Here is a 25,622-nt window from a genome sequence, read left to right as displayed (position 1 = left end):
CCTTCCTGCCTTTGAAGATGGGGAGGGAAAAAAAATATCAAAGGGAAACGAATGAAATCATGTTCACTCTGTTTCCTTCTGTGGAATTCATCAGCCTCTGTAGGAGTGGCCTTAAATGGGTCCTCTGCAGAGCCAGTTTTGGGTTGGCAGAGGAAGGAGCTTTAACTGCTGTCCCTTTGGAGCAGTAACCCTCTGCTGGAGCGTCATTGCATGGCGGCACTGCCCCCAGGGACATCCACGCCACAGCTGCTGCAGGGAGGCAGCTTGCAGGGCCACGGCTCTGCTGTGCCAGACATTCCCGTCCTGCTTGGGAACAGAGCCTCCTCCTTGGTGAACACCGAGAGGAGGAAGCATGTCGTAAGGATAAGGGGCAGGAAGGACCAATGAAGATGCTTTTCCTCCAATGCTGCCATCCTCCATGCCAGCTGTGCCCCTCCTCATCATACCTGGTTTTGATCCAGGAGCACGTGGCACAGCATCAGCCTGGGATGGATGGGCACAATAGAGCCCATAACCTCCCAGTGTCCCAAAATGTCCTCCTGCCACCCCATGGGCTGTCTCCATCCCGCCCATCTGCATCCATCCTATCCTGTCGTAACAACATACGCAAGCGAGGACCAGGGTGAGGCAACTAAGCCCATTTTCCTCTCTGACTGAATTTCGCCTCTAGGCTGGCTTTAACAGCCGAGCAATGCTCCATTTTTCCTCACAAAGCCCCTTTGAGCACAATCTGGATGAGTTCCAGCCTTGCTTCACGCCCTGGAGCCCCTTGGTGCCCTTCCTCCAACATTCCCCCTCCCTGATGAGTGCTGCTCCAAGCCATGAAGCAGCAGATTTGCTTCCGGCACACCCCATCCCTTGCCTCCATACAGACCCAGGGCTTCTCTCTCAGGTGGAAGCGCTGTGCCTTAACGCTGCGGGATCCCAGCATTCATAACAAAACCAGAGAATCATTTGAGGTGAAAGGGACCTTTAAAAGTCATCTAGCCCAACTCTCCTGCCATGAAGGACAAGCAGAGGCAATCTTCAATTCTACAAATAAACTTCTGGAGTGACATTTAGAAAAGCTCTTCATCCAGAAGCATCTCCAAAGTGCTTTATAAACTTCATTAATGGACTCTAAATCTGATTCTCAGTACGATCCTGAAGCATGGAAGTATCTTTGTCGACTGAAGAAATACTGCATGTGTGAAGATTTGTGCCCCAGCGTACAGAGAAATGCAGTGACTGTTCACAGAAACATGGCCAAAAGGGAGAGAGGTAAAGCAGATGGCTTGGTGCTGAGTTAGGGATGATGACACTGGACTCAGTGTCTGCTTTGTGAGGGAACTGCTCATGAAGAGCAATGCCTATTGGGTTGGGGACCTCACCTTGTGCAGGCCAAATGGTGCTGAAGGTGCCCAGTGCCTGGTGGCCTGGGAGCAAGACTCTTACTCAGCATTGTTCAAACACCACTACCTGATGGACCCAAAGAAGGGAAAAAGACAAGTTTGATGATTGTGATGAGCCTTACCGGTGTCAGAGGAGGGCACGGCCTTGGTGAGAATGCTGTCAGTGATGGTGCCTTGCACGTTAAAGGCAAACACCAGCGGCACCACGATGATGCAGTAATGCCATATGGTCTTCATCAGGGCCTAAGTGACAAGACACAGTGGAACATGGATCATCAGAGAGCACAGAGAGCAGCTTTGCAGCAAGAAGCAATACAGAAAACTATCTTAAGTCAAATCTATGACTTTTAGGTAAATTGTGGGAGACACAACTGATTTGTGATGGTTCCATTTTGGCCATCTCAAGGTCTTCCATCCTTTTTCTTCTAGCGCTTTCCCCACACTTTCCTTTGATTCCCACCCTTTTATCACATTTCCCTTGTTTTCTTTGGTTTTCACTTATCTTCCCTTGTTTTCAATTCTTCACCATTGTTTTCACCTGTTTATCCATGTTTTTCCTCTTCTTCGTTTCCTATTTTCCATTGTTTTCCCCTATTTTCCCCTATTTTTCACTATTTTCAACTGTTAGCTCATTTTCCCATTTTCCTTTCTTTTTTTCCACTGTTTTCCCTTGCTTCCCCCCCTTTTCCCTTGTATCTAACTCTTTACCCTTGTATTACGTGATCTTTCCTTGTTTTCTCTTGTATTTCTTTGCTTTCCCTGATTTTTCTTTGCATTCCATTGTTTTTCCATTTTTTCCTTCTTTTCTGCTGTTTTCTCCTGTTTTCTGTTGTATTAGCTTTATTTTCACTGTTTACCACCGTTTTCTCCTATTTTCTACTGTTTTAACCTGTTTGCTCTTGTTTTCCCATTTTCTCTTCTTTCTCCACTGTTTCTCCTTGTTTTCCTCTCTTTTCCCTTGTATCAACCTGTTTACCCTTGCTTTTCCCCGTTCACCATGGTCTTCCCTTGTTTTCTACGGTTTTCCCTGGATTTCTTTGCTTTCCCTGTTTTTTTTTCCTTTGCATTCTCTCATTTTTGCCTATTTCTTTTCCCTTCTTTTTTTCCTTCCTTTCCAATATTTTTCCACCATTTGTGTGCTGGGAATCATTCTAAGGATGCAGCACAAGGAGCAGCCCCTGCTCTGTAATCTAGCAGTATATTCTCCAGCACTGCCGTGGGTATTTTTAGTGTCTGGGAATTAGTGACATCCCCGTGCCCTCCCCCAGGACTCTGTCTCTTGTCCAAGTCCTAAGGAGACGTTCTGCAGCAGATGCATGCAGTGTACTTCAGGAAGCCTCCATTACTTATACAAAACAGCCTAGAGAAGGCATTTCAGTTCATTATCATAAGTAATTAAAACCAAACTAAGCTTGTCAAAATAAATGAACCTGGAGCATTATGTAATACCATACCTTTGGGATTTCTAATCCTGTTCTTCTGCTTCCTTACTAATAAATTCATCAAATTCAGTAATCTGGAATAGGTCTTCCGGCCATGAGGCGCACATTAACGAGCATAATTAGGGAGAGTAATGATTTTGTTATTGCACATATTCTTAGTGAAGACATCCCTCCAGCTGTTTAATACTTAAAACAAAAGTGGTGAGGATCCCTCAGCGGCGGAGCTGGAGCGGCTCTCAGCCCTGCTGGTCAAATAAATAGATTTCTCTGGGGCATGAAAAGGAAACTCCTGCTTCCTTGCAAGTCTCTGCCCTCACCCGCGTCTCAAGGTGTGTTATTGTGGCTGGAAAACAACTCAGTCACTGGCCAAGCTAGAACTTTCATTCTCTGGGATTCTTGCTCATAAAATCTGGTCTGTGCCTCTTGGCTACAGAAGATGGAGCAGCCCAGAGCCATCGCTAACTAATGACTTGGAAATAGCGAGGTTTATTTCTAGTTCCCCTCTGGACTCATACATGGCAAGGTTTCTCTCCTCGGAGGGGCACTTTACCTATGTTTTGCTTAAGAACTAGGAATTCCTGCTTAGGGAACTGAAGAACAAAGGCAGAGAAGCGGGTATTTGGTACATAAACATCCAGACAGGGAGAGAGTAAGTCCTAGTTAGGGCAAATGTCATTGCAGGACAACACAGCAGTGGTAGGAAAAAAAAAAAGGCAGTGATGATCCCCCTCCTTCTAAGAGCGTCCTCACGGGCTGGAGACTGAAGGAAATAGCCAGAAAGAGCAGACCCAGGGCTGAATGTCTTGGGAAATATCTTCTCGCTGCCTTAGGAGGATTGGGTCAGGTGAAGTGTACTATTGGTCACCCACCCTCAGCTGAGCAGAAATCAGCCTTCTCCACCAGTGCAGATCTGGGAGAATTGCCAAGGCAGGGAAGGCAGATCCTGCAGTTTCAGCAGCTGGGCTCAAAAGCCAGTGCCTGGGAACCAGAGGGCAGGAGGGAGGGAGGATGGGGCATAACTATGCCTTAGGACAAAGCAAAAGACTTCCGTCACATCCTTTATAAGGACTCTCTGCTCAGTGGGGCCAGCAGCTGCATCTGCCTATGAATAGCTCTCATGGGACGTCATTGCTGACCCCTGTCCTCAGGCCGTGCTGTCAGGATGTCCACAGTCCTCCAGGCATGGTGTAATTGTCAGCTCTCAAACCAACAACTTCCCTTCCCCGCTTTCCCTTTTCTACACAGCCACATTGGCTTCATGTGTCCCTCCACCACTGGCTCTGTGGTGGAAAATGGGAATTACTCTTTCCAGATCATCCCATCCCTTGGGCAGCATTGTTGGTTGCCGCAGTGTTGCTGGTAGAGCTGCCCCTGTCAATGGGATTTCCCAGTTGACTTCTGAGGCTGCTTCTCACCCATCCAAACACAAACGGTGATGGGTAACACCAAAACAGAGGAGCTAAGCTATTTCCTTGCTACCTACTTCCCCAAAAGCTCTAAGCTTGGAGGAATTAGTAAAACAAAGCCAAAAAGTTGAGACAACATCCTCAGCTGTCTCAGGGTATAGCACAACCGCAATGGTTTTCCTCCCCATAATCTGCATTTACTTTCTGGGCAGTTCAGGAAATGGGGCCACTCGAGGACGGAAGGCAGGACCTCTGTGCAAATCCAGTGACTCAGGACGGATGCATGGGTTTCTGTGCGGGATTATTGCTCTGTAATCCCTGCAGCTATTACTCACGCAGCTCCTTATCGTTGTCGAACGCTGTGTGTTTGCAGAGGCCCAGCTCGGCCAGCTCCCCCCAAGCACAGCTTGGCAAAGCCATGGTGGCACTGCCAGTGACAAGTAGGCTCTTTGCCCACCTGCAAACCATGATGGAGGAATGCCCCTTGGATGACTTCTCCGCAAATCTTACCATGCCCAGCCCCACGCCAGCGAAGATGAAGATGCTAAGCTTGAGCAGGGTCTGCTCCGTGCAAAGGCTTGTGAGTTTTCCAATCACTAGGCCTTGGACAACCTGAGGAAGAAGCGCATAGGCAGCATCAGTCCTGCTTATATTGATGCAAACAAGCTAAGAGTGCAAATAAACAAGAGAAAATGCATTGTTTCCTTGCTTTCCTGGGAAGAGAAAAAGGGACTTTACTGTTGCATTTAATGACTTGAAGACATTCACCATGATTTTGAACATTTTATATCTTAGTGATAAGCCAGATGATGATCTCTCTACTGAGTGATGCTTGCATGAGCTTTTCGTCACTCCTCAATCAACAGTGTTGACTGAAACTACTTAAAGGCACCTGTTGATAAAACTAAATTTTTTAACTTGAGATTTTCCTTGTGAAATCACTTGGTGAGATCTTCTAAAGCAGAACCACACTACTGTATGCAGAGGAGAACACCTCCTCTCCTGGACCTTCTCTTGCCATTATTTTACACTGTAACTACACAAATTGAGCAGTTCATCATTTTATACAGGAAACAAGAATGACAGAGATGCTAATATCCAGACGCAGCAGTGCAAGCAGGCACAAGAGATGGGGAACTGGTTTTGCAGATTTTAAGCAAAAACCAGGGGAGAGGGGGTGGAAAGGAGGAGTAAAAATGTAAATCCCAAGGAGTATTTGTCTTTTACATAGCTTTGGAGAGCAGCCTAAAGAAAAACTTGGTGCTCAGATTTGACTTGGACCACTACTATGCCACACTCAGCCTTACTGTGTTAATCCTAAGGGAGGAACCCAAAATCCACCAAATGGAAACTGGTGCAAAATAAATAAGGAAGGAAGTTATTAAAAAGAAATGTTAATTTATGGCTAACTATCCGGGAGAAAAAAGAAAACAGAGTATAAATGCTAAAACAAGAACAAATGGTAAAAAGCAAATAGCAACAGGGTGAAAATATAATAAAGTTGACTTAAAGAGCAATAGGTACCATTTGAATATTTCTTCCACAAGCTACAACTTAATGAAAAATCTCACAACGAACCCCTTAGTTTTCCCTCAGAACACAAGCAAATTTTGACACAGGGACACATCTGCCATGCAGAAATTTGGGTTCCCAGAACATGCTTTTCCTGCTGTTCCCTGTCCCACCCTTGGGCAGGGCTGAGGAGCTCAGCTCATGTGTGCGACAGTGGCACGAGGCCCACATGGCCTTCCCAGGCTGTGCCACCCACCTGGTATGCTTGGGGACTGTACATTGTGAGGCTGGGACATGGATGGGGTGACCTGATTCATGTGGGACGCATGCCCTGCCATGGACATGGGCCAGGTGGGAGGAAGAGTAGGCCAGCCCTGGTGGCTCCTACTCGATTCAGGTGGGTGGAGGAGGTGCTGAGTCACGCTTCATTAAGCTGAGAACTCACAAACGAAGCAGCATCATTAACATCTTGCAGCCTCTCAGTCCCTCCTGCCCAGGCTACGCCAAGTCACAGGATGGGGCACAGCCCGCCCTCAGCGTGACTCCGCTTGGCGGTGGCATCACCCAAACGTAGCTTGGCTCTGCCCCTCCAGAGGGAAGGTTTCTCAATTTGCCTGGGCTTGAATGGTACATTTAACTGGGATTCACCATGAGGTGCAGCCTGGGCCCTGCCCGTCCTTGAGTCACAGAGTATATCATCAAGGGAAGCCTATTCGGATCACCATGGGAGCGGCATGCATCAGCCCACGTCACTTGCTTTCAGGCCACACAACCATCCTTGGGCAATATGGACCCCAGCCTCCCGAATGCTTACTGGGCCCCCTCAGCTTTTGCTGCCCATTCCCAGTGTGGTTATACTGCCAATGTATCCATAAGCCACAAAGACCCATCACACTGAGTTTGGACTCTATTTACCTGCATCTGAATTTAGATGCTGGAAATAGTTCTGGTTGCTGGGCACTCAAGAAACGTTTCCAGCCCCAGAAATGAGATCTGAAAACCCATCACCTCCAGCAGAGATCTTTCCTGAGCCATGTATAGAATTACAGAATCATGGAATCAGGGTTGGAAAAGATCACTAAGATCACCTAGTCCAAGCGAATAAGCTCCCTAAACCTGCAGAGAAAGAAGAAGAGGAAGAAAAACCTAGAAAAGTGGGGATGCTGGAGAGAGTTCTGGGTTTTTTCCTTGCTTGCAGCCTCCACTTGGGCTCCCACAGGCCATCCCTACTGCAGTTAATCGCAGGGATGGTGCTTGCTTTGTAACCTGACCTCCTTTGAAGTGCCGGGCAGAGATGGTGTACCTGGCTGGAATGTGTTCTGTCATCAATAAACAAAAAGGAGAGGAAATTGTTTGCAAGTGAAATAACAGGCACTGCCCATGGCTGTGTACACGTCGCAGGAAAAACCAACACATTTTTTCCCCTTCTCCTTCTATCAAGGCAAATAAGTTCTCCTGATGAATGCAGAACAGCCAAATCTCCCTGTCTTTCTGCTGGCTTAGCCCTAGTGATTCCTTCCACTAGACTAGGTCAGATGCTCATGTAGAAAACTACCTCTGCTATCACCTCATCCAATAGAGCTCCTCTTCACCCGGGAGAGCCAATGTGCTGATATCAGCAACAACTCTCCTCAGTCCCTTACAGAGTGGAGGAGGTTTTTGCTGTTTGAAAGTTTGAGGTGTTAGTTTTTGACAGACCTTTCAGCAGAGCAGTTTCCCTGCTGCATGGGACCAGCATTCATCCCCAGGTAGTTACGCAGAAAAAATTTAGGTCCGTAGAATCATAAAATCATTTGAATAGGGACAGACCCTACAAACTGTCTAGTCAAACTCCTCTGCAATTAACAGGGACACCTACACTAGATCAGGTGCTCAGAGCCCTCTCCAGCCTGAGTTTGCATGTCCCCAGGGATGGGACATCCACTATTTCTCTGGGCAACCAGTGGTTGCCAGTATCTCACTGCCCTTATTGTTAAAAACTTCCTTACATCCAGTCTAAATCCTTCCTCTTTTAGTTTGAAACCATTTCCCCTTGTCCCGTCAAGCCCAGCAGATGTCTGGCTGGTCCTCCACTTTCACCTCTGGTCAAGGGACAGGAGACTGTTCCTACAGACTCTTTCAGAAGCGCTCACTGAAAAAAGCAGAGGGCAGAGCCCAGCAACAAGACCTCTATTTCCAGCCTAGAAGTTCCCAGGGCCAAAGTGGTGCTGGATGGCAGAACCACAGCTGGTTACAGGTTGGGGAAGACCTGAGTGGGCACCAAACAGTGGGGACCGGTCCTGCTGGGCTGAAAGGGTTACAAAACCATGCGCTGGTCTGGGTGGAAGAAGGAGGAAGTTATTTTATGGAGACTGCAACGCCAGAAAGAACATGAGAAGTCATTCACGCCTTACAAGAACAGAAGGTGTTTGGGCTGCAAGGAGAGTAGATGGGGAGGGCCGAACTGCTGAGCCAGCACTTGGCCTCACAGGGCAGAGGCAGCGTGTGTTTTGCAAACTGCAGCCTAATCGCCTGCCTTCTCCCCACCTCCACCCCCCTGCACACATCTAAATCCTTCAAAGCAAGGAAACTGGAGAACTTTCTGTTTGTTGTTGCAAGGTCCTTTCACGGAGTGGGTTTTCCCCCCAGGCGAATCTGGCTGTAATTAAATCCCTAGCTCTTTAATCATCCCTCTTGCTGCAGAGAGAAATAAAAAAGCAAGAGGGACAGGCTGGTGATAAGATGATAGGCAATGTAAATCTCTCCTCCAGGAATCTCTCTCATCTTTCCAGAATCGCTTGGTACAAACTTGTCCCTCCAGAAGCTGCATGGCTGGAGGTGGGGTTTGTACAACAATGCCTATTAAGCTCAGTAAACAGAACAGATGTCTTATGATTTCTCGGTCCTCAGGGTAATAAACACCTACCCCTTTGTCCCACCTTCAGTTTTTGTTTTGTGTGCTTTACGAAAAAAAAAAAAATCCTTACAGGAAAGTTCCTCCTGTCCATGCCTGGAAATCTGAGCATCAGATGTGACTTCATATTCTAACCAGGGACTGCAGGTATTCCCCTTGCCTAATCCTCTGGCAGCTTTTCCCAAACACAAGTATTACATCTGGAAGTCCTCCATGCCATTGCGTTCCCAACTCCAAGAAAAGATGGAGCTTAGGTCGGCTTCTGGCTATTATGCAGTTATTTTAAATGTTACGTGACTATGAAATTAATCGTTCTCTGGAGGAAAAATGAATGACATCCCACACTCCTCCTAGGCACTCAATAAGAGGGAGATTTTGTCCACACAGGCCCTGGGATCACAGCTCTGGAGGACAAAAGGCACTACATCCCTGATGGGCTCTCAGACCTCTCACTGGAGACCCTCTGGTGAACAGACAAAACTGCTTCAAACATATCACAAGCAAAGGGGATTTCTGCAGAGCAAGGCACTGCACTCCTCCTACTCCCTACCTTCCATCCTCATTTCATTGTTTCCCATGAGAAATCTCCTCCTGCCCACAACCAGCCACACACTGTTGGGGTGCAGAGTGTGATTCACCCTCTCTGCTTTCTGCTTCTCCAGCACCATCCAACCTTCCCTTCCCCAGGTTGCTCCCAGACTGCCCCATATCCTCTGCTATCAGAAGATGCTCTTTGCCTAACTGCAAATAGGTGCAGCTGATGGTTTCTCCCAGGTAATCGTTAAATAGATGCATAAGCTTGGGCCACTCAGGTCTCCCAGACCACCTTTTGGAAGTGAGATGCTCACAGATGTCCTCCATCTGCGCCGGAGACAAAGCCCTCACCTTCCAAAGGGCAACTGCTTCTGTGCTGATCCCCCTACACAACAAGGACCTGGGGATACCCACGGCAAAGTTCTTGGGTTGCCTATCTGAAGGTAGACAGGTTGACTCAGTGAGATTCCACATCTGCTCTCTAGGCTCTCTGCAGCTGGCTTGAAGGGTGAGAAACTCAAATGCTGGTGATGCGTTGGCTGCCTCTCACTACAGCAGGTTAAATGAGGCTGAGAAGTTGAAAAATTAGGTTAAGCAATTGGAGTGTAACACCCCCAGGGCAGGAGAGGAAAGCAGGAATCACTGTCCCTGGAGATGTTCAAAAAACATGGAGATGTGACCCTTAGGAACATGGCTCAATGGGAGTGGTGGGAATGGGTTGGGATTGGACTGGATGATCTCGGTGGTCTTCCCAACCTTAATGATACTATGATTCTATGAAACCTGTGCAGCTCTTGAGCCCCTTGGTGGCATGTGCTGAGAGCAGGAGGCTGTGACTATGCCCTCCTGCCCTGTAGACCAGATCTGGGTGCTGCGTTCAATGTCCACAGGGATGTTTGGTGTAAACAGGATGCAGCTCACTCTTTATTTCCCCTTTTCACTTCTCCAACAGCCACACCTATCTTTAAAGGCCCTCAGATGTGGCCCATTTCCAGCTGCAGGAGGAGGGGGGCAAATGAGAAGGGGCTCAGAGCAATCTGGAGAAAACCTCCTGCAATATTCTATAGAAGGGCAAACTGAGGAATGAGAAATCAGAGCTGAGGATCTGCTTGATGAAATGCATTGAAAAGAACATTATATTTGTTATGAATAAAGCTATAATTTAGCAAGCGAAGTGGGGAAGCCAGTCAGCAGATACTAATCACATTCACCCACCTTGTCGGGTGGAATTTGCTTGCACCCTAATCTGCATTTTTATCTCCTGCAGTATCAGTGTGCTGCACAACAGAGACAAACACACCTGAAAGGCCAACTGAGGAGCGATGGAGGCTGCAGCCCTGGGGTGGGACAGAGCCACTGCAGTACATCTCCTGCATGCACGTCCCACCAGTGTGGTCGTAGCAGAAAGCTCCCGTAAAACATCAGCTCAGCCACTGCCTTTGAGGCAGGCTGTTCCAACCAGAGTCCTGATCAGAAAGTCAGGACACAAACCTATGCCTGGACTACAAACCTCAAAGCACCACCCTAAAAAAGTGAATTTTCTTTGTAACTTACAACTGCTTCACTCCTGCATTTCTGAAGTCCAGAGCCACATGCTGTTGAACAGAATGGACAGAAACTGCATGGCAAGATGAAAGTGAGCTGCCTGGCTGACAGCAGCCAATTTCTGTGCCAAACACCTGGGGCAAAGCCTCCCCAGTAAAGCAGATACTGCACCTGAGTCTGGAGGCACTGCTGGATCACATAGCGTGGCTATGGGTATGGTTGGCACTATGGGATGAAACCCAACTCCTGGAACTGTGGGAAGGGCCAAGTCCCTGGCTTGCACTGACATCTGATTACTTGCTAGGGAGAAAAGTGAAGGCGGCCTTCCAGGACCGTGTCCATTTGTAGGGCTCATTGGTGCAGCACGCCAGGTAACCTTATCTACAGCAGTTTCAACCAAACAAAGCTGGGAAACAGCAGCACGAAGACAGACAGAAATCCCAGACCCAGCGGCACCATTCTGGCTCTATCGATCAACACAAAGCTGTCCCTTCCAGGTTGCACAAGGATCATTTCACCTTTGTTGCTATAATCACCCATGATACCCAGCTTGAAACAACAACAACATAACCATGCAGAAATCCCCAATGTGATTTTCATGCAGACATATATCGTAGGGATCAGAGAATCACTAAGGTTGGAAAAGACCTTTAAGATCATCTAGTCCAACCATCAGATTCAACTGGTATATCTACATAAAGAGTTCTTAAAGTGCTCTCTACATTCAAAGGGGGAAAAAGGCTTCAGAGGACAACTCTAAGGCTTGAATGCATCCTAGAGACTCTGGTCTAGGAGGTGGCACATGAAGACTAATGTAGAGCAGGCCTCCATGAGACCTCATATTTGGGCCAGATGCGTGCTATGGGAAGCAGCTGCTGATCACCTCACTTGCAGCAGCAAAACTGGTTTCCTTCCCAATGCAAATGACAGCAAGTGTGAAGCACATGAGACTGAGGCACAGACCACCAAACATCCCCCTCCCAGAGCAGCAACAGAGAAGGTTGCCCAGATCCAGAGGTTTGACCCCACTCATGGATGCACAACCATGCCTATTGGCTGCTCTGCTAGGGTGTGAGACCAACACAATGCCAGATCCAGATCACAAGGGACTAAAATTGCTATTTCACAGATGGGGAAATCCTCTGAATCACACAGGAACTCTGCGGCACTGCCCAGGAAAGCAAGGCATTCTAACAAGACCACCCTCCTTCAGGATATTGCTTGCCTTGCATTCCTGCCTTCCGTTATAGCCATCTGTTGCTCTTCCTGCAGAATTATTAGCCTCTTTCTCCAAATAACACAGCACCATTATTTTGGGCTGCTCTATCACCATTATTTTTGGCTGTGCTATGACATAATTCAGCTAATTTTTCACTCTTGTCCATTTTGCCAGTCTCCTGTGTTCCATAGCCCATCTTCTTTTTTTTTTTTTTTTTTTTTTTTGAAAGTACAAGCTTGCTGCACTAGTTTCCCCACAGTTCTCCACAGAAGGAACGAGTCCTTCCTCTACACTGAGGGCATCTGCAAAAATGCCAGTAAATGCACCCACCTACCTACACAAATTCACAGGTGCTACTAAGCAAATGTAAATGAGCTAACCTACAGAACTGAAAACCTTGTAATTGAGGCCTGTTAGCTTCAATGTAAGTTTTGTTGCAGGAACCAGGATGACATGCCAGTCATTGGAAATCTTGGCTCCAAAGCTTAAAGATCCACAAGAAGTGACAAGGGGAAAGGTCTCCAAGACATTGCTCACTCTACTTGCTTTCCATTCCAAGGAACAGAATAAATTTGGAGGCACTTTAATTTTTTGAAGCTGAATTACACAAGGCAGAGCTATGAGTGTATTTATGATCTGTGTGTCAATATTATGCCTGGATTTGGGAGAATATGTGCAAAAATGTGGCAAGGTACACATCAGACAGCAGTATGGCACTTCACTTACCATCTGAAGGACACCAAAATATGACATCAGGTATCCAGACTCCACTGCTTCCAACCCAAAGAACTCAATCGAGATGATGGAAAACATAATCAGGAACAAACCTAGAGGGAGGGTTAATGAGAAGTACACTTCAGTATGCCCTCAGCACTGCACTGGCCCAACCTCTGCTCCCAGCGTGAGTCAGGAGCTCTCCCTGGGTTTATAGGCACTGGATATAAATAGGAGCAGAATCCTACTCAAAGCCAGTAGAGCAATTTAGTCTTTAAATGTTCACTTTTTTATCCCCTTTACTTTCATCTTGAAATAATGTGACTATGTAGGCTGTAGGTTCAGCTGTTTATAATAAACTAGTAAATATTTTTATCACCCACGGCAGACTAAGTATTAAGGCAGCAAGAAAACATTTGTTCAGACAAGACTGTAACCATAGAATAATCTGATTGGATTCCTCCTCCCTTTTGCCTAACTTTAGCTTTCCACCATTGGGAATGCTGCCTGGGAAACAAGCCGGTGACATCAGACTAAACAAAAAGGTTTCACTGCACACCCCAGCAGCAATTTCAGCCCCACGTGAAAACTCCCATGGCTTGAGAGTGGTGTCAACAGAAACAATTGGGGAAGTACGGACAGGAACAGCAGGCACGAGGTGTGCTGGTCTATTAAGGCAGTTTCTGGAGCGCGCTGTGGAAAATGCCCACTCAGTCTTACCTAAAAATGCAATTGTGTGCATTTCCCACGGCACCTAATATACACAAACATAGAGATGTGTATGTGTACTCCATTATACACAAATTGCCAACAAATCAAAAACATTCATAGAATCGTAAGGTTTGGAAAAGACCACTAAGATCACCTCGTCCAGCCATCTACCCATCCCCACCACTCCCGTTGTTGGGACAAAGCATCACTAAAGAATGGGCTCGCGGTATGCACCTGCTGCCTCTGTCAACACATTTCAGGTGGACAGACAGCAGGAAATTGGACTGTGTGTGTCGGCATCCCAGTGCTGCTGGGAGAGGAGGAAAGAGCCAATGACCTGCAGGGGTCTGCTCCTGCCCTGCTTTGTAGGGCCCACCAAGGTGCACAGAACTGGTGAGCTGGGAGCTGCAGTCCTCTCTGTAATGACAGAAGAGCACAGGAGGAAAGGAGTGAGGACTGAGAGCAGCCTGTGGCCTGGCTAGGTGAGTCACTAGCCCGCAGAACAGGAAGGCTCTCACCCGCATTTCCTGGAAGTGTGGGGAGAGCCATCTCCAATTGCTGACTACAGTGTGTTTCATTCACCCCAAGTACAACCACATCCACCCATTGAGGGCAGAAAATGCAACCCGTTTTCCATATATGCACCATTAGGACAGGAAATGCACTTTTTCAGTGAAATTCTACAAAAGATAAAACTCACACTGAAGGCTTCAGGGGTGGGTGAGATGATGGGGAAATGGTCATTTCTGCAGTGTCCTCAACTGACCTGCCCAAAATCTGCCTTTGGATGGAAGGATGCGCACCCAAACTGATTGGCCCAACTGTCCCACGTCCAGCAGGTTTCTGGGGCTCCTTTCCTCACTCACCTGGTGCTGGGCAAAATGAAAAGCACCTCACCCTGCTGCTTCCCGTTGGTCTGGGGAAGGTGCTGGTATGCCTGATGCTTGTGAAGATTTTTGGCTCAGTCGCAGCACTTTGCGGGGAGCGCCCGCTGTTATCCTGTTGCTTTGAAACGCCTCCTAGCTCAAACCAGGTTAGGGTAACATGCAAACAGCAGCGTTTTCTCCTCACATCCAAAACAGACAACAGAGCTGCAGATGTTTATAAAAGACACACGTGAAGAAATGAAAGAAAAACCACACTTGGCTTTACTCACAGGGAGATCAGATCAGGGTGCATCTCCTTTCACCCAGCAGCCTCACTGCGCTACCACCCGGCAGGACTCAGCCTTCCTACATTGCTGCCTCTTCTCAGTGCCATGCTACTTGCAGCTCTTGCAGCTAAGCTCTTTTGAAGTCCTTCGCCCAGCTTAGGTTTTGATCTTCGTGCTCCAAAGGAGCTCATTTCTTTCTGCACAGGGAGATAGCTGTGCTCCTTCAAAGGCATTGCACATTGCACTGAGGGACATGGTTTAGTGGTACGGTGATGATGGGTTGATGGACTAGATGATCTTTCTTAGTGGTCTTTTCCATCCTTAATGATTCTATGTTTCAGTTTCATGGCTACCTCAGGATGCAAACATCCCTCAGATGGGAGCTACCCTATGCCCATACAAGTGCCTGGGCAAAGCAGACCCTCCTTGTCCCCTCTTCTTTCAGTGACTCACAGGATCTCAGAACTTCACCTTCCTGGGTATGCCCGCACCACGAGTGAACCCTTCACAAAACCTTGCACCAAGCAGCAAATAATAATGGGCATGCAGCATGAGGCAGGAAAATGTTTTGTAAGATGCAGTAAAAGGCAGGAAGAGCACCAAAGAGACAGCAAGCAGCGGCTTTGGAAGGCTGTATATGGCAAAGTTTCAGTAGCAGGGTGGGGGGTGGTCTGCAGAGGTAGCCACTGTGAGAAGGGAGCAGGTTTCTTCAAGCCCATAGATTCCTACAAGAAGCTATTATCAGTATTTTCAAAGCCCTAGTGATCTCCAAGCACCAAGGGCTGTTTGACATTTCTGCCCTCATGTTTGGCTTTCAGTCTACTATCTACTGCAAGGCCATGACACTCACGTTATTGAGCAGGCAAATCAGCCATGTTGGAGACCCCTACTGCCCCTCCATTCCGTGGCAGCTCAGCTTCCAGCAGGAGCATGCAGCCATCTATGCTTTGATGCAAACCAGGGAGGAGGTTCCCAACCCTGCAACCCTCTTGGGTAGGCTCTTTCTGTCTCAAACATACTCATTTTGGACAACGATGAGATCTGTATGGAACAGGAGATTCTCCTCTGTGTATATCACGCACTTGTTTACAAGGTAAATAAAGAGAGGTCTGTAATTTGGCTGGTCTAATTAATTACACAGTTGCAGAAGGGAGATGAAAGGTGAATGAGACCAGTAGGAGCTCAGCCTTCAGCCATAAGTTGCAAAGGAGGAAGGGATGTCCAAATCCTCTTCTGGATGCAATCCTATGGGTCAGCGACCCGAAGAGAGTCCTGTGAACAGAAGTGCCTGGGATTGTAATCACTTCTAGGCATTCCGTTCTGCTTGTAGCAGGAATGCCTCCACTAAACTCATTCCTGCTCGTCATGAGTTATTCCCACCCATTTCAGTAGCAAGTAGCCCATGTCCTGCCCTGAATCTCAGCCTTACATTCCATCCTGTTTGCCTACACGTTCCCTTGCAGTTGGGGCAGGAGATGTTTATTTTGGTCTGGTGTTCATTTTTGCTGTGCATGGGAAAAGAAGAATGTCTTCTGCAACAAAGAGGCATCTGTATTTCAGCAGCAATGACTAAACCAGGGTGCATCTCACCCATTTGTTGGAAAAAGGACAGTGCACAGGAAATTACAGTGCAGATTACAAATGGATGTGGTCTCAGTATGGTGTTTTTAAACAGGGAAGAGAATACTGCTCTAAGCTGAGAAATGAGCCAGAATTGGAAAAGAAAACCCTGTTAAAACATCACTTGGCTATCTCATTCTATGAAATGCTGCCATTTTATAAACATTTAAAACACAGTTTCAAAGGTTTCATAAGAATCTAAGAGATGCACACTTTGGGCAAGCCACCCGTCCATAGAGGTGCCTGTTCTCTCTCTAGTGGTGGGAGCAGGACCAGCTGGCATCATTGATCTTAGCCAATGCCAAGTACGCACTAAAACAAAAGAAAAAAAATCAGAAACACTTTTCTTCCTTTCATGTTATTCTACAGCTCCAGTCAGTCTTGGCAAGATGTTAGAAGAACCTGGTCATGGCCAGAAACGACATCCCCATCTCATTCAGCCACTCTCTTTAGTCAAATCTACCTTCATTTGTAAATTGAATTTACAGTTTACAAACCACAACTTGATCACAGAATCTTAGAATCATCAAGGTTGGAAACTACCTCTATCATCATCTAGGGCAACCATCCCACCTACCTAACGGAGCATTGGGTCTGTGCCACACAATGGAACATGTCAAGACTGTGAATGATTCAACAGGAGCAGGGGGACAGGTGGGTTTGGGGTATGTCTGAAGCAGTGCATTATGACCACGACATGAGAAAAATCAGAAGAATATTCACAGAGAAGAACAAGCACTACCACCATCAAGCAAAGGAAGAAATAAAAGCAAGTGGCTCCCTTGTGCACAGCAGAAATTAAAAACCCGTCTGACCACATCTTGTCCAGCTATAGCTTTAAATTGTTGGGAAAAAGTTAGGCTATGCATCCTTCCCTCCCCTTATAATCATTAACTAAAATCAAGAGGGACATCAGTGTTTTTGACAGGGTACATTCAACTTGCCTCTGCTCTGAAGAGGTTCCAGCCTAAACAGAAATGACAGAGAATAGAACTATCCTCTTACAGCCATGGGACCAGGCAGAGCAATTAAGTGATATGCCAAAAGTCACAAAAGCAGCCTGTGACTAGTGGTCTGTTTTACATTAATTCCAGATTTTTGACTCTGTGTAGCTGAGAGCATCTGGAAGTACAAGTGTTGAGGTACGAGCCAAATCCCCACTTCTCCATGATTACACACAGTGTGGTTTCAGTAACTTCAGACTAGCCCAGTCTCCAGTGTATGTCTTCTTATTATAAATACATCAGCAACCATGGTAAAGAGTGAGATTTACCTATGGGAAGTCCAGAAAGGACCTTGACTAAGAAGATTTCCATTACTCCCGGAAACTTCATCACGCGTAGGATTTCTCTGACGCTGAATACACTGCCTACAGAAGATAACATATCAAATAATGTTATGTATAAATAGGTTAGAGGTAGGGAACAAGAAACTCTCCCCATCGTGGTGAGTACTTGTTGCTTGTAATAACAGTGTTCTACACAGCAGGCAATGGTTCTCCATGTGATGCTTTCTGGGAAGGGCAAATCCTAATAGGAATGGTATGAGTGTGTAGATAACAGTGCAAGAGTTAATTCTACTGTGGGACTGAATTTGGCAGTTAAAGCTTTGAGCTCAGAAACTGAGTTGAAACTGTGGACAGTCCATATGCAAAATGAATTAGATGACTGCATCCTCAGCATTCCTAAATCCTTCTCATCTGACTCGAACTCCTCTCCTGGGAAGTACTTTCTCACAAGCATTAAGAGGATGAGGCACTGTGAGCAAAGAGGGGCACCTTTCTGTCCATAAACACAATCCCAAACCCTTTATCAGAGCATTCCAGCTGCCCTATTCATGTGCTATTTAATAAAATAACTAAATACTTACTGTTTTCTGTCTTACGTTGTTCTGACTTTGGCTTAGCTGGAGAGGGGATCCAAACTATTGATATAATGGTATTTATGAGACTTCCCACCAGCCCCAAATACATGGGAACAAAAACGCTGCAAAAAGAAAAAAAATAATACAGGTAAGAAAGAAGTCATAATAAACAGAAGACAGATGCTCCTCCATCCTGCAAAGTCTAGAGCAATTGACTGTGTTAGATGAGGAGCAACTCCCTTGAAGCTGCGATATGTAAGGCTATAAAAGATCGCACATGCAGATGAAGTACCTGTGAGGATCCATCTAATTACCCATCTAATCCCAATTTCATTCAGTATTATCTCACTGCTTGCAACTTCTCAGTGAAATCAAATGAAGTTCAGGAGTGAAGGAAGTGCTCAGGACCATCACAGATGGTGGAATACAGCCCAGCATACAAGCAGACCTGAAAACAGCAGAGATACATCACCACTTGAAAAGAAATCACTAAAAATATCAAACATGATTTACAAAACTTTCTGAGGAGGTGAGTAAGTAGCACAGGGATTGATGTGTTTTCTTTTCTCTGAAGGTGCTCCAGACCGTATCAACAACATTTCATCTGTCCATCAGAGGTCCAATCTTTTGCTCTTTGACCAACGTGGGCCACATCCTTAGATGTAGATCCAGTTAACAATTATTAACAGTAGTGTTATAATGATGAAAAAGAACAATTGCAAGTTATCTAATAAAACCCAAACACAAAGTAGGCAAAGGTCAACAGAGTCAATAAGAAGTCCTCAATTATCACCATCCTCTTAAAAGACGAGATTAGGAAGCGACTCCTCCTGGACTTTAAGGGCTCATGGGAAGATTTTAGACTCTGATGACTTTAACTCCAGCAAACAGAGCTGGAACAAAGTCTAGGGTTGGAAGACTGAATCTCAGGAAACTCAAGTTGAAAACCGAAGAAAAACTATCCTTTGTGTTTTACAGCAAGAGCAACCACCCACTAAGCAAACCGGCTCATTAGCAGTAATTCCTATCATGTTGATCCTGAAAGTCAAAGGGGATTTCTTTGCAAAATGCATGCTTAAAGCCTATTGCAGGGTACAGATTTGGGGTGGAAATTCCCAGCTGAAATAGGCCAATGTCACAAAGGGGACAAGACGATATGACCATTGCACTTTGGCCCTTAGCAAAGCAATGTGTGGATAGGGAGATGCCTCCATTCACTTGGAGGTGAATGTGCCATCACCTCATCAAATGGGACACAAAAGAGACCTGCAAGATGGGAACCACTGCTTTCCACGCACCTGCTGGCAGACATCAGCCATCACGTGGCTTTTTACTGCTGCTTTCCTTGTCAGACCATGGTGTATGTTTTCCATGGAATAGCCAGCAGCACTAATTGTAAAAGCCTCAAATTTCCCCTGCGCTAGGAAAAGTGCACTGTGAATAATTTCTGGAGCGTTATGGAGACAACCAAGGATTGAGATGCAAACAACTAAGAAAAGCATCAAAGGGCAAATATATATATATATATATATATAGTATTATTAGTAGCAACAAAGGTAGATAATATCTTCCTGCTAATGGACATAGAGCAGTAATTTAGACCTGCTGCATTCTACCTGCCAAGCTGTTCCACTAATTACCCTGGACCACAAAATTAGTAATTTACTGGGTCATTATTTTTTAATTTTAATGCAGCAGATTGTCCTTTTCTGATTTAAAATTATGTACTGAACTGTTCCCAATCCACTGAAATCAACTTTTTGACCCAAGTTATCCAGATATCCAAGGAATCTGGAATTTGTAGTTTGCATTGCAACATAAAGAAACTTTGTTAACAAGAGAGAAAAAAAATAAAAGGAATCAAGAGAAGTAACTCCTCCAGCTGTATTCTTTTTTCTTTCTTCCATATTTCAAGTTTTATTCTGATGTGGAAAAAATGCATCACAAAAATTTTCATTGGGCAGAAAAAACATTTCCTTTCCAGTCCTATTTTCTCCTGAGGTTTCCCCTATTTCCCGCATGCCAACACAAACACATTTTACTCTTCAGGTCCAAGAAGAACCGCAGCAAGGGCCAGCAAACAGTGAAGGAACACCTGATAAAACCAGTATGTAATTAATGTACTTCACTGAAAGCAAAGGACCAAAAATTCATTGTTAGGAAAGGGAGGGGAGAACCTCAAAATGTTGCACATTGAGAAAAACCCAGGCTTGCCTTCATAGATTCATGGAATTCCATACACTCAGACTCTGAATTCAGGGAAATTCAGCAAAACACTGAACTCAAAACCACATTTTCCAGAAAGTCTGAAGCATTCAAAACCATCTGAAGATCCCTTTCCATAACCATAGCATTCCGCAAGTGCCCACCTACTAGCATTATTAGCATTCCCTGGTGGTAATGGGGGGAGATTCACACAGCTTATCTCACATGGCAGAGACAAACTCTGGGGCTGGACGTAACGTGCCCGTGTCCTGGAAACCACCTCTCTCATTTGTTTGTTTGCTTGCTTAAGAAAGATTAAACAAAACCAGCAGTCATAAAACTGCAATATTGATGCAGCGGGTCATTCATTACTTTTTTTTTTCTTCCTGATTTTTCTGTTAGAACACGTGAACTTGCTTCCCTTGGAAGCACCTGTTCCATGCCTTTATTAAACTCTGAAGAGCCCATTTCTTATGCAATACAAAGGGTAAAATGTCAGCTTTAAATACAGAGACCTGAGCACCTCATTGCCATCAGGAATGGAGTCAGTTCTGCCTGTGCTCTTACTGGGGGTCCCAGCAGCACAGGGCAAGAGAACAGGGAAAGCAACCTCTGAGCCATCCAAGTCACAGCCTCTCAAAAGGAAGATCTGCAGCTGGGAATAGACCCTGGCCTTGCATGATTATACTTGTGTCATACTACATAGCTGTGCCACCAACCAGTGGGGTTACTAACCAAAGAAAACCCAACCAAAGCTGCAAGGCAACCGTCAAAGGGTACTTTTTACAGGCTTTAAGGTAGGGGTATAGAAATGAAAGATGAATTATTGGAACAGGCTGCCCAAGGAGGTGGTGCACGCTTCTCTGTGTATGGGAAAAAACCCAACCCACACCCATGGAACTGCTGGGAGTGGTGCTGCACCCTGAGCAGGTGGGTGGGAAGAAGGTGTTGATAGTCAGGAGGATGGCATAGACTGCATCCCGTGACAGCTCTGAGCAACAGCTTCTTTCTTTGCTTGTTTGGCTTATCAGAAAGGGACTTCCGCCAGGAAAGGAAGCGGCGGCACTACTAAGACAAATGAGGCACATAAACAAGGCTGCTGCCGTGGGACTTCTCCCCTTCCCCTTCCTGCCTCCCCCTCTGTCCCTGCACATCAGCCACAGAGCCAGCACGCATCCTGCCAAAAACAGGAGCAGATTTCCTGAACAACAGGAACAAGGAAGGCCACAGTCAGAGCTAATGCTGTTACATTAAAAGACTGATTTTCGCTGTGTTGATAGCTTGCTCTAATTTTAAGCTTTCAGAAACATGATGAAAACACAAGCAGAGGTTCCAGGAAATCAGAAGCCCATAACATAGAGCATCATTAAGGTTGGAAAAAGACCACTAAGATCATCTAGTCCAACTGCCCACATATCACCAACATTGCCCACTGATCCATGTCTCTAAGTATCACATCTACACATTTCTTGAACATTTCCATGGATGGTGACTCCACCACCTCCTTGGCAGAAACATCAGTCAAATGCTCTTCAATAACCAAAGCTTTTCCTCTCCCCTCTTCCCTCCCCCACCTTTTGCCATTTTCCTAAAACTGTTAAGACAGTGTGGCATTAAAAGCACTTCCATGGAGGTAGCAACCCAAGAGAGGAGAACTGGAGGTGCCCCTAGACACCATGCAAAGCCCAGAAAAGAAAGCAGCACTTGTATTTCAAAGCCTGTGTTGTAGCCCATGGCTGTTGATGACAGAATGACAGGTAGGATTTCCCATCTGGAAACTCCATCCCTAACGTTGGTGGGAAAGCAGAATTAATGACAAAACCATGAATAATAAAAACACGGTAAAGAGACTAAACCCAGCAAAAATATTAGTGTTTGAAGTTGGCTAAAAGATGGTTGAATTTGCTCCCCTCTGTCACTCAACCAACCTTTGCATTTACTGTAAAACAGCACCTATTGTGGGATACTCATTTAAGCAGGGGGATTGGGCTTGATGATACGTGGAGGTCCCTTTAAACCCCTACAGTTCTGTGATTATGCTTTTTATTGCACAGGGCATCCCTCAGACTAATTTCAGTATCTCCAAAAATAAAGGACAAGGAAAATCAGCAGGACAAATATGTGCCTTTTCCACAGATGGCACCTTCACACCAAGTGCTGCGTGCCCCTGATATCACAACAGGTCACACAAGAAGCGTCAGAAAAACCTGACGGACATTATACCCAATGCAGATCTTGGAAAGCAGGTCCTGTCCAAACAAATGTGGATATATACACATTAATGTGGGCATATATGTGTGAACACCTACAGAGCAGGTGTGCAGTAGTTCTTGGTGGAAGTACCTCTGGTCGTAACAAAACCTGAGGCTTGCTGCTGGCCAGGAGGCTGCACTGGGGCTGTGTGTAGAGTGAGATAGCATCAGCCACATTCTGATTAGCATTCTAGCCACAGAGCCCTGCTCTGCATGCAAAGCACGGGAGAAAATGTGCGTGTGTAATTGCACAATTAAATGTTGCATCAATACAGCAATTCTTTCAAGTAGGAAGCTGTTCCCGATGCTTCCCTGAGGATTAAAGGATCAATGTGTATTTCTGAAGTGAATGGGATTGTGTTTGTTTTCTTTCTCTTTTTCTTAATAAAGTCAAAGTTGAACATGGAGAGAGTGCAGATTGCTTTTTAGTGACTCACTCCTACTTCAAAACAATGCTGCATAAAGCATGCATTCATAGCCAGCCCAGATTCCTTAAGGAGCTCTGAAAGGACTCTCAAAATATTTCTTTGATTGCAGTCCGGCCACACTCTCCACTCATCCACTCACACCCTAAGAGAGGGGCAGCCAGAGGGAACAGCTGGTTGTTTCGAAGGAAAAGAAAGGCAAAAAACTGAGATGAAAAAACCCCCCAGGTGAAACCCTGATGCCAAACCATCCATTAAGCAGCATTGTGTCCCCAAGCTGGGCTTGGTCTAGATGATCTTAGTGGTCTTGTCCAAGCTTAGCAATCCTATGATTCTAAGAAAATGAGCAGTGGCCAGTCCTCTGTTCCAGGACCAAAAGAGACTAAAAATCAAGCACAAAATTTCACTTGCACCCTCTGATTCCTCTAGAGACAGCATAAAACCAGTCAATACCTGCCTTCACCCACACATTCATTGCCCTGATACAACTAGACACCATGCCCAGGATGCCCTTTTGTTGCCTCACGTTCTTTTAGCTGACCAGCACAAGATGGCTGCTGCTCTACGGCGAGGAAGAGGTTCTTCTGTGCTGCAGTGGGTTTGACCTGGTCATGGGAAGGCCAAGAAGGGAGTGAAGTTTCACATGCACACCCTAAGCACAGTCCCTCAAGGGTGCAAATGCGTCATCCATAGACAAGTACTCACTCAACTGTTTAATTCTGATCTGGAAAATCTGAGGGGCGGGAAAGGGAAAAGGATGAAGGGGAACACGGGCATGATGCACCACTGATTTCCACCAGAACTGGGGCAGGGAGGGACACTGAAAGTTAGCACAGCAGCAGGGCAAAGAGCTGTGAGCAGAAACAGGAAAGGAATACTGCGGCTATCTTGTATTAGGGACATCAGGTGTGGGATGGGAACACAACCTCACAGCTGTACCTAGGGCCAGCAGAGCTACTTGGGGTTTAATGTCCCTTATGGGACACTCTGAAGAGCTGGGCAGGATGCTAATTTCTTGGCAGCTGGAGCACACTGCTGGTGCCAGCACTCTTCTAGGGAACTCAGCTAATTACCGGAAGAAGCATATCGGTTACGCATGAAAAAGGAGTGGGTGGATTTGCATACTTGGTCCATAATCCACCATTAAATTCAAGTGTCATTAATGTTTGTGTGTGCTCTTTTCTGATAAAATAACCTTCTTCAAAATACTCACTTGGCTTACTCAAAGCTTGCACTTGTTTGTGTCACTGCTGCTTTTCCCTGTTGCACAGTCCCATCGGCATCTCTGTGCACCAAACACCTGTACATTTACATTCATTTATAAAAAATGGAGGAAAGAACATTCACTCCCCAGAAAATCATAGCCAGCTGGCTGACTAAGGCACTGTTTCTTCCGTGGCCTCATCCTTATGTCTACAAATGGAGGAGTCCAGACAAGGACCGAGGATGAGCTCACTGATTGATCAAGGGCTTGCAACACCTGGCTTCACTCCCAGCAGTTCTAATCCTGGATGAGCTGGGGCAGGCCAAGATAGGGATCAGAAAGTAGGTGTAAATGGTCAGTTCTCGAAACAGGCACATCCCACCGGCGCGGCCGGGACTTGTGTTGCTCGATCTATCTGCAAACCATCTGGAACAGCAATGAGGTAAGGAAGCTTGCTGAGGACATGCAGCTTGGAGAGTACTGGGAGAAAGAACAGACATGGGGAACTGCACAGGGCGCTCACAGCACTGAAAGGCTGGGCAATAAAATGGCACTCAAAAGTCAGAGCAGAGTAAATATCACGTGATGCACATGGGGAAAACAAGTCTTAAATTCAGGAATGAAATGATGGTTTCTGAATGCCTAATACCACTCAGGACTGAGACCTTTGGACAAGCACAAGCAATTTGACAAAGGCATCACTAAGTGCTCAGCTAATACAGCTCTTAGGGAGTACTATGAAAGAAATCGAACCAGAGAAGCAAACATCATTATACTGTATCAAAACCCTGGTTCACCAGCACTGTAAGAGCTGTACTACAGTGTAGCACAGTAGTACAAATGCAACATTTGCCCTCTCTTCTCCAAAACCTACCTGAGAGGCAGTGTAGGCTCTGATGACAATCACCTGGATTCCCTCCAGTCACCAGTGATAACTAAGAAGATTGAGAGTCTTCATCTCTCACAATACATAGAAGGCCAGCAGAGTTTGTTGCTACCAATACTGTAGAAGGAAAGGGTTGAAACAGGCTCAAGGAGAGACTGGACAATTCTGTGGAAGAACAATCCACTGAAGATTACTAAAGAGTCACGAACCACATTCATTCATGTCAGGAAATTCCCTAAGCTGAAAACAGTTGGAGGCTGGAAAAGTAATCGGTGAAGCATCATGCAAGTTTTTCCCACTGTTCTTCCCCCGGCATCTTACTGTGATTTTTATTGGAGAAAATGTACTGGGTCACACTGATACATGAGTGCAATTTCCTCCTCTCAGTAGGAATCAAAACCATATCTTCCAACATCTCACAAACCAGACACCCTCATCTTTGCTCATTCCCTAAGAAAAGAAAAAACAACCAACAGCTTTTATTCTACAATCTCTGAGTATTCCAGAGAACAAGATTAACCATAGCTCTCATGTTGCGCTTGGGACACTCAGGCAGGAAAGGGTAATTCTACATTTCAGGCCACGGAAAGTTCATGCATTTTATCAAGTGACTGTCGAATATAACACAAAGACTTAAACCCCCATCT

General features: G+C 45.9%; 1 protein-coding gene across 6 annotated transcripts in view; it reads right to left on the bottom strand.

Moving 5' to 3' along the window:
* Positions 1-838: 838 nt before the first annotated feature.
* Positions 839-25,622, bottom strand: part of SLC22A18 (solute carrier family 22 member 18) — a 45,625-nt gene continuing 20,841 nt past the window's right edge. Inside the window, exons 6-12 of one of the 6 annotated variants that reach the window (XM_042835903.1) lie at positions 18,353-18,451; positions 18,010-18,125; positions 17,414-17,509; positions 16,354-16,452; positions 12,669-12,769; positions 4,750-4,851; positions 839-1,634 (exon numbers count right to left, since the gene is read on the bottom strand). In XM_042835903.1, coding sequence (XP_042691837.1) covers positions 1,455-1,634; positions 4,750-4,851; positions 12,669-12,769; positions 16,354-16,452; positions 17,414-17,509; positions 18,010-18,125; positions 18,353-18,451 — 793 coding nt within the window. In that variant the 3' untranslated portion in view covers positions 839-1,454. Of the gene's footprint in view, positions 1,635-4,749; positions 4,852-12,668; positions 12,770-12,799; positions 14,459-16,353; positions 16,453-17,413; positions 17,510-18,009; positions 18,126-18,352; positions 18,452-25,622 lie in introns of those variants that run through there. The other 5 variants (XM_042835902.1, XM_042835905.1, XM_042835904.1 and 2 more) reach the window with 5 other exon arrangements.

Source organism: Centrocercus urophasianus, unplaced genomic scaffold (assembly GCF_019232065.1).
Source record: "Centrocercus urophasianus isolate 14NV4802_14NV808 unplaced genomic scaffold, USGS_Curo_1.0 seq_556, whole genome shotgun sequence".
Lineage (NCBI taxonomy): Eukaryota > Metazoa > Chordata > Aves > Galliformes > Phasianidae > Centrocercus > Centrocercus urophasianus.
This window is presented reverse-complemented; position numbering and strand designations above follow the sequence as displayed.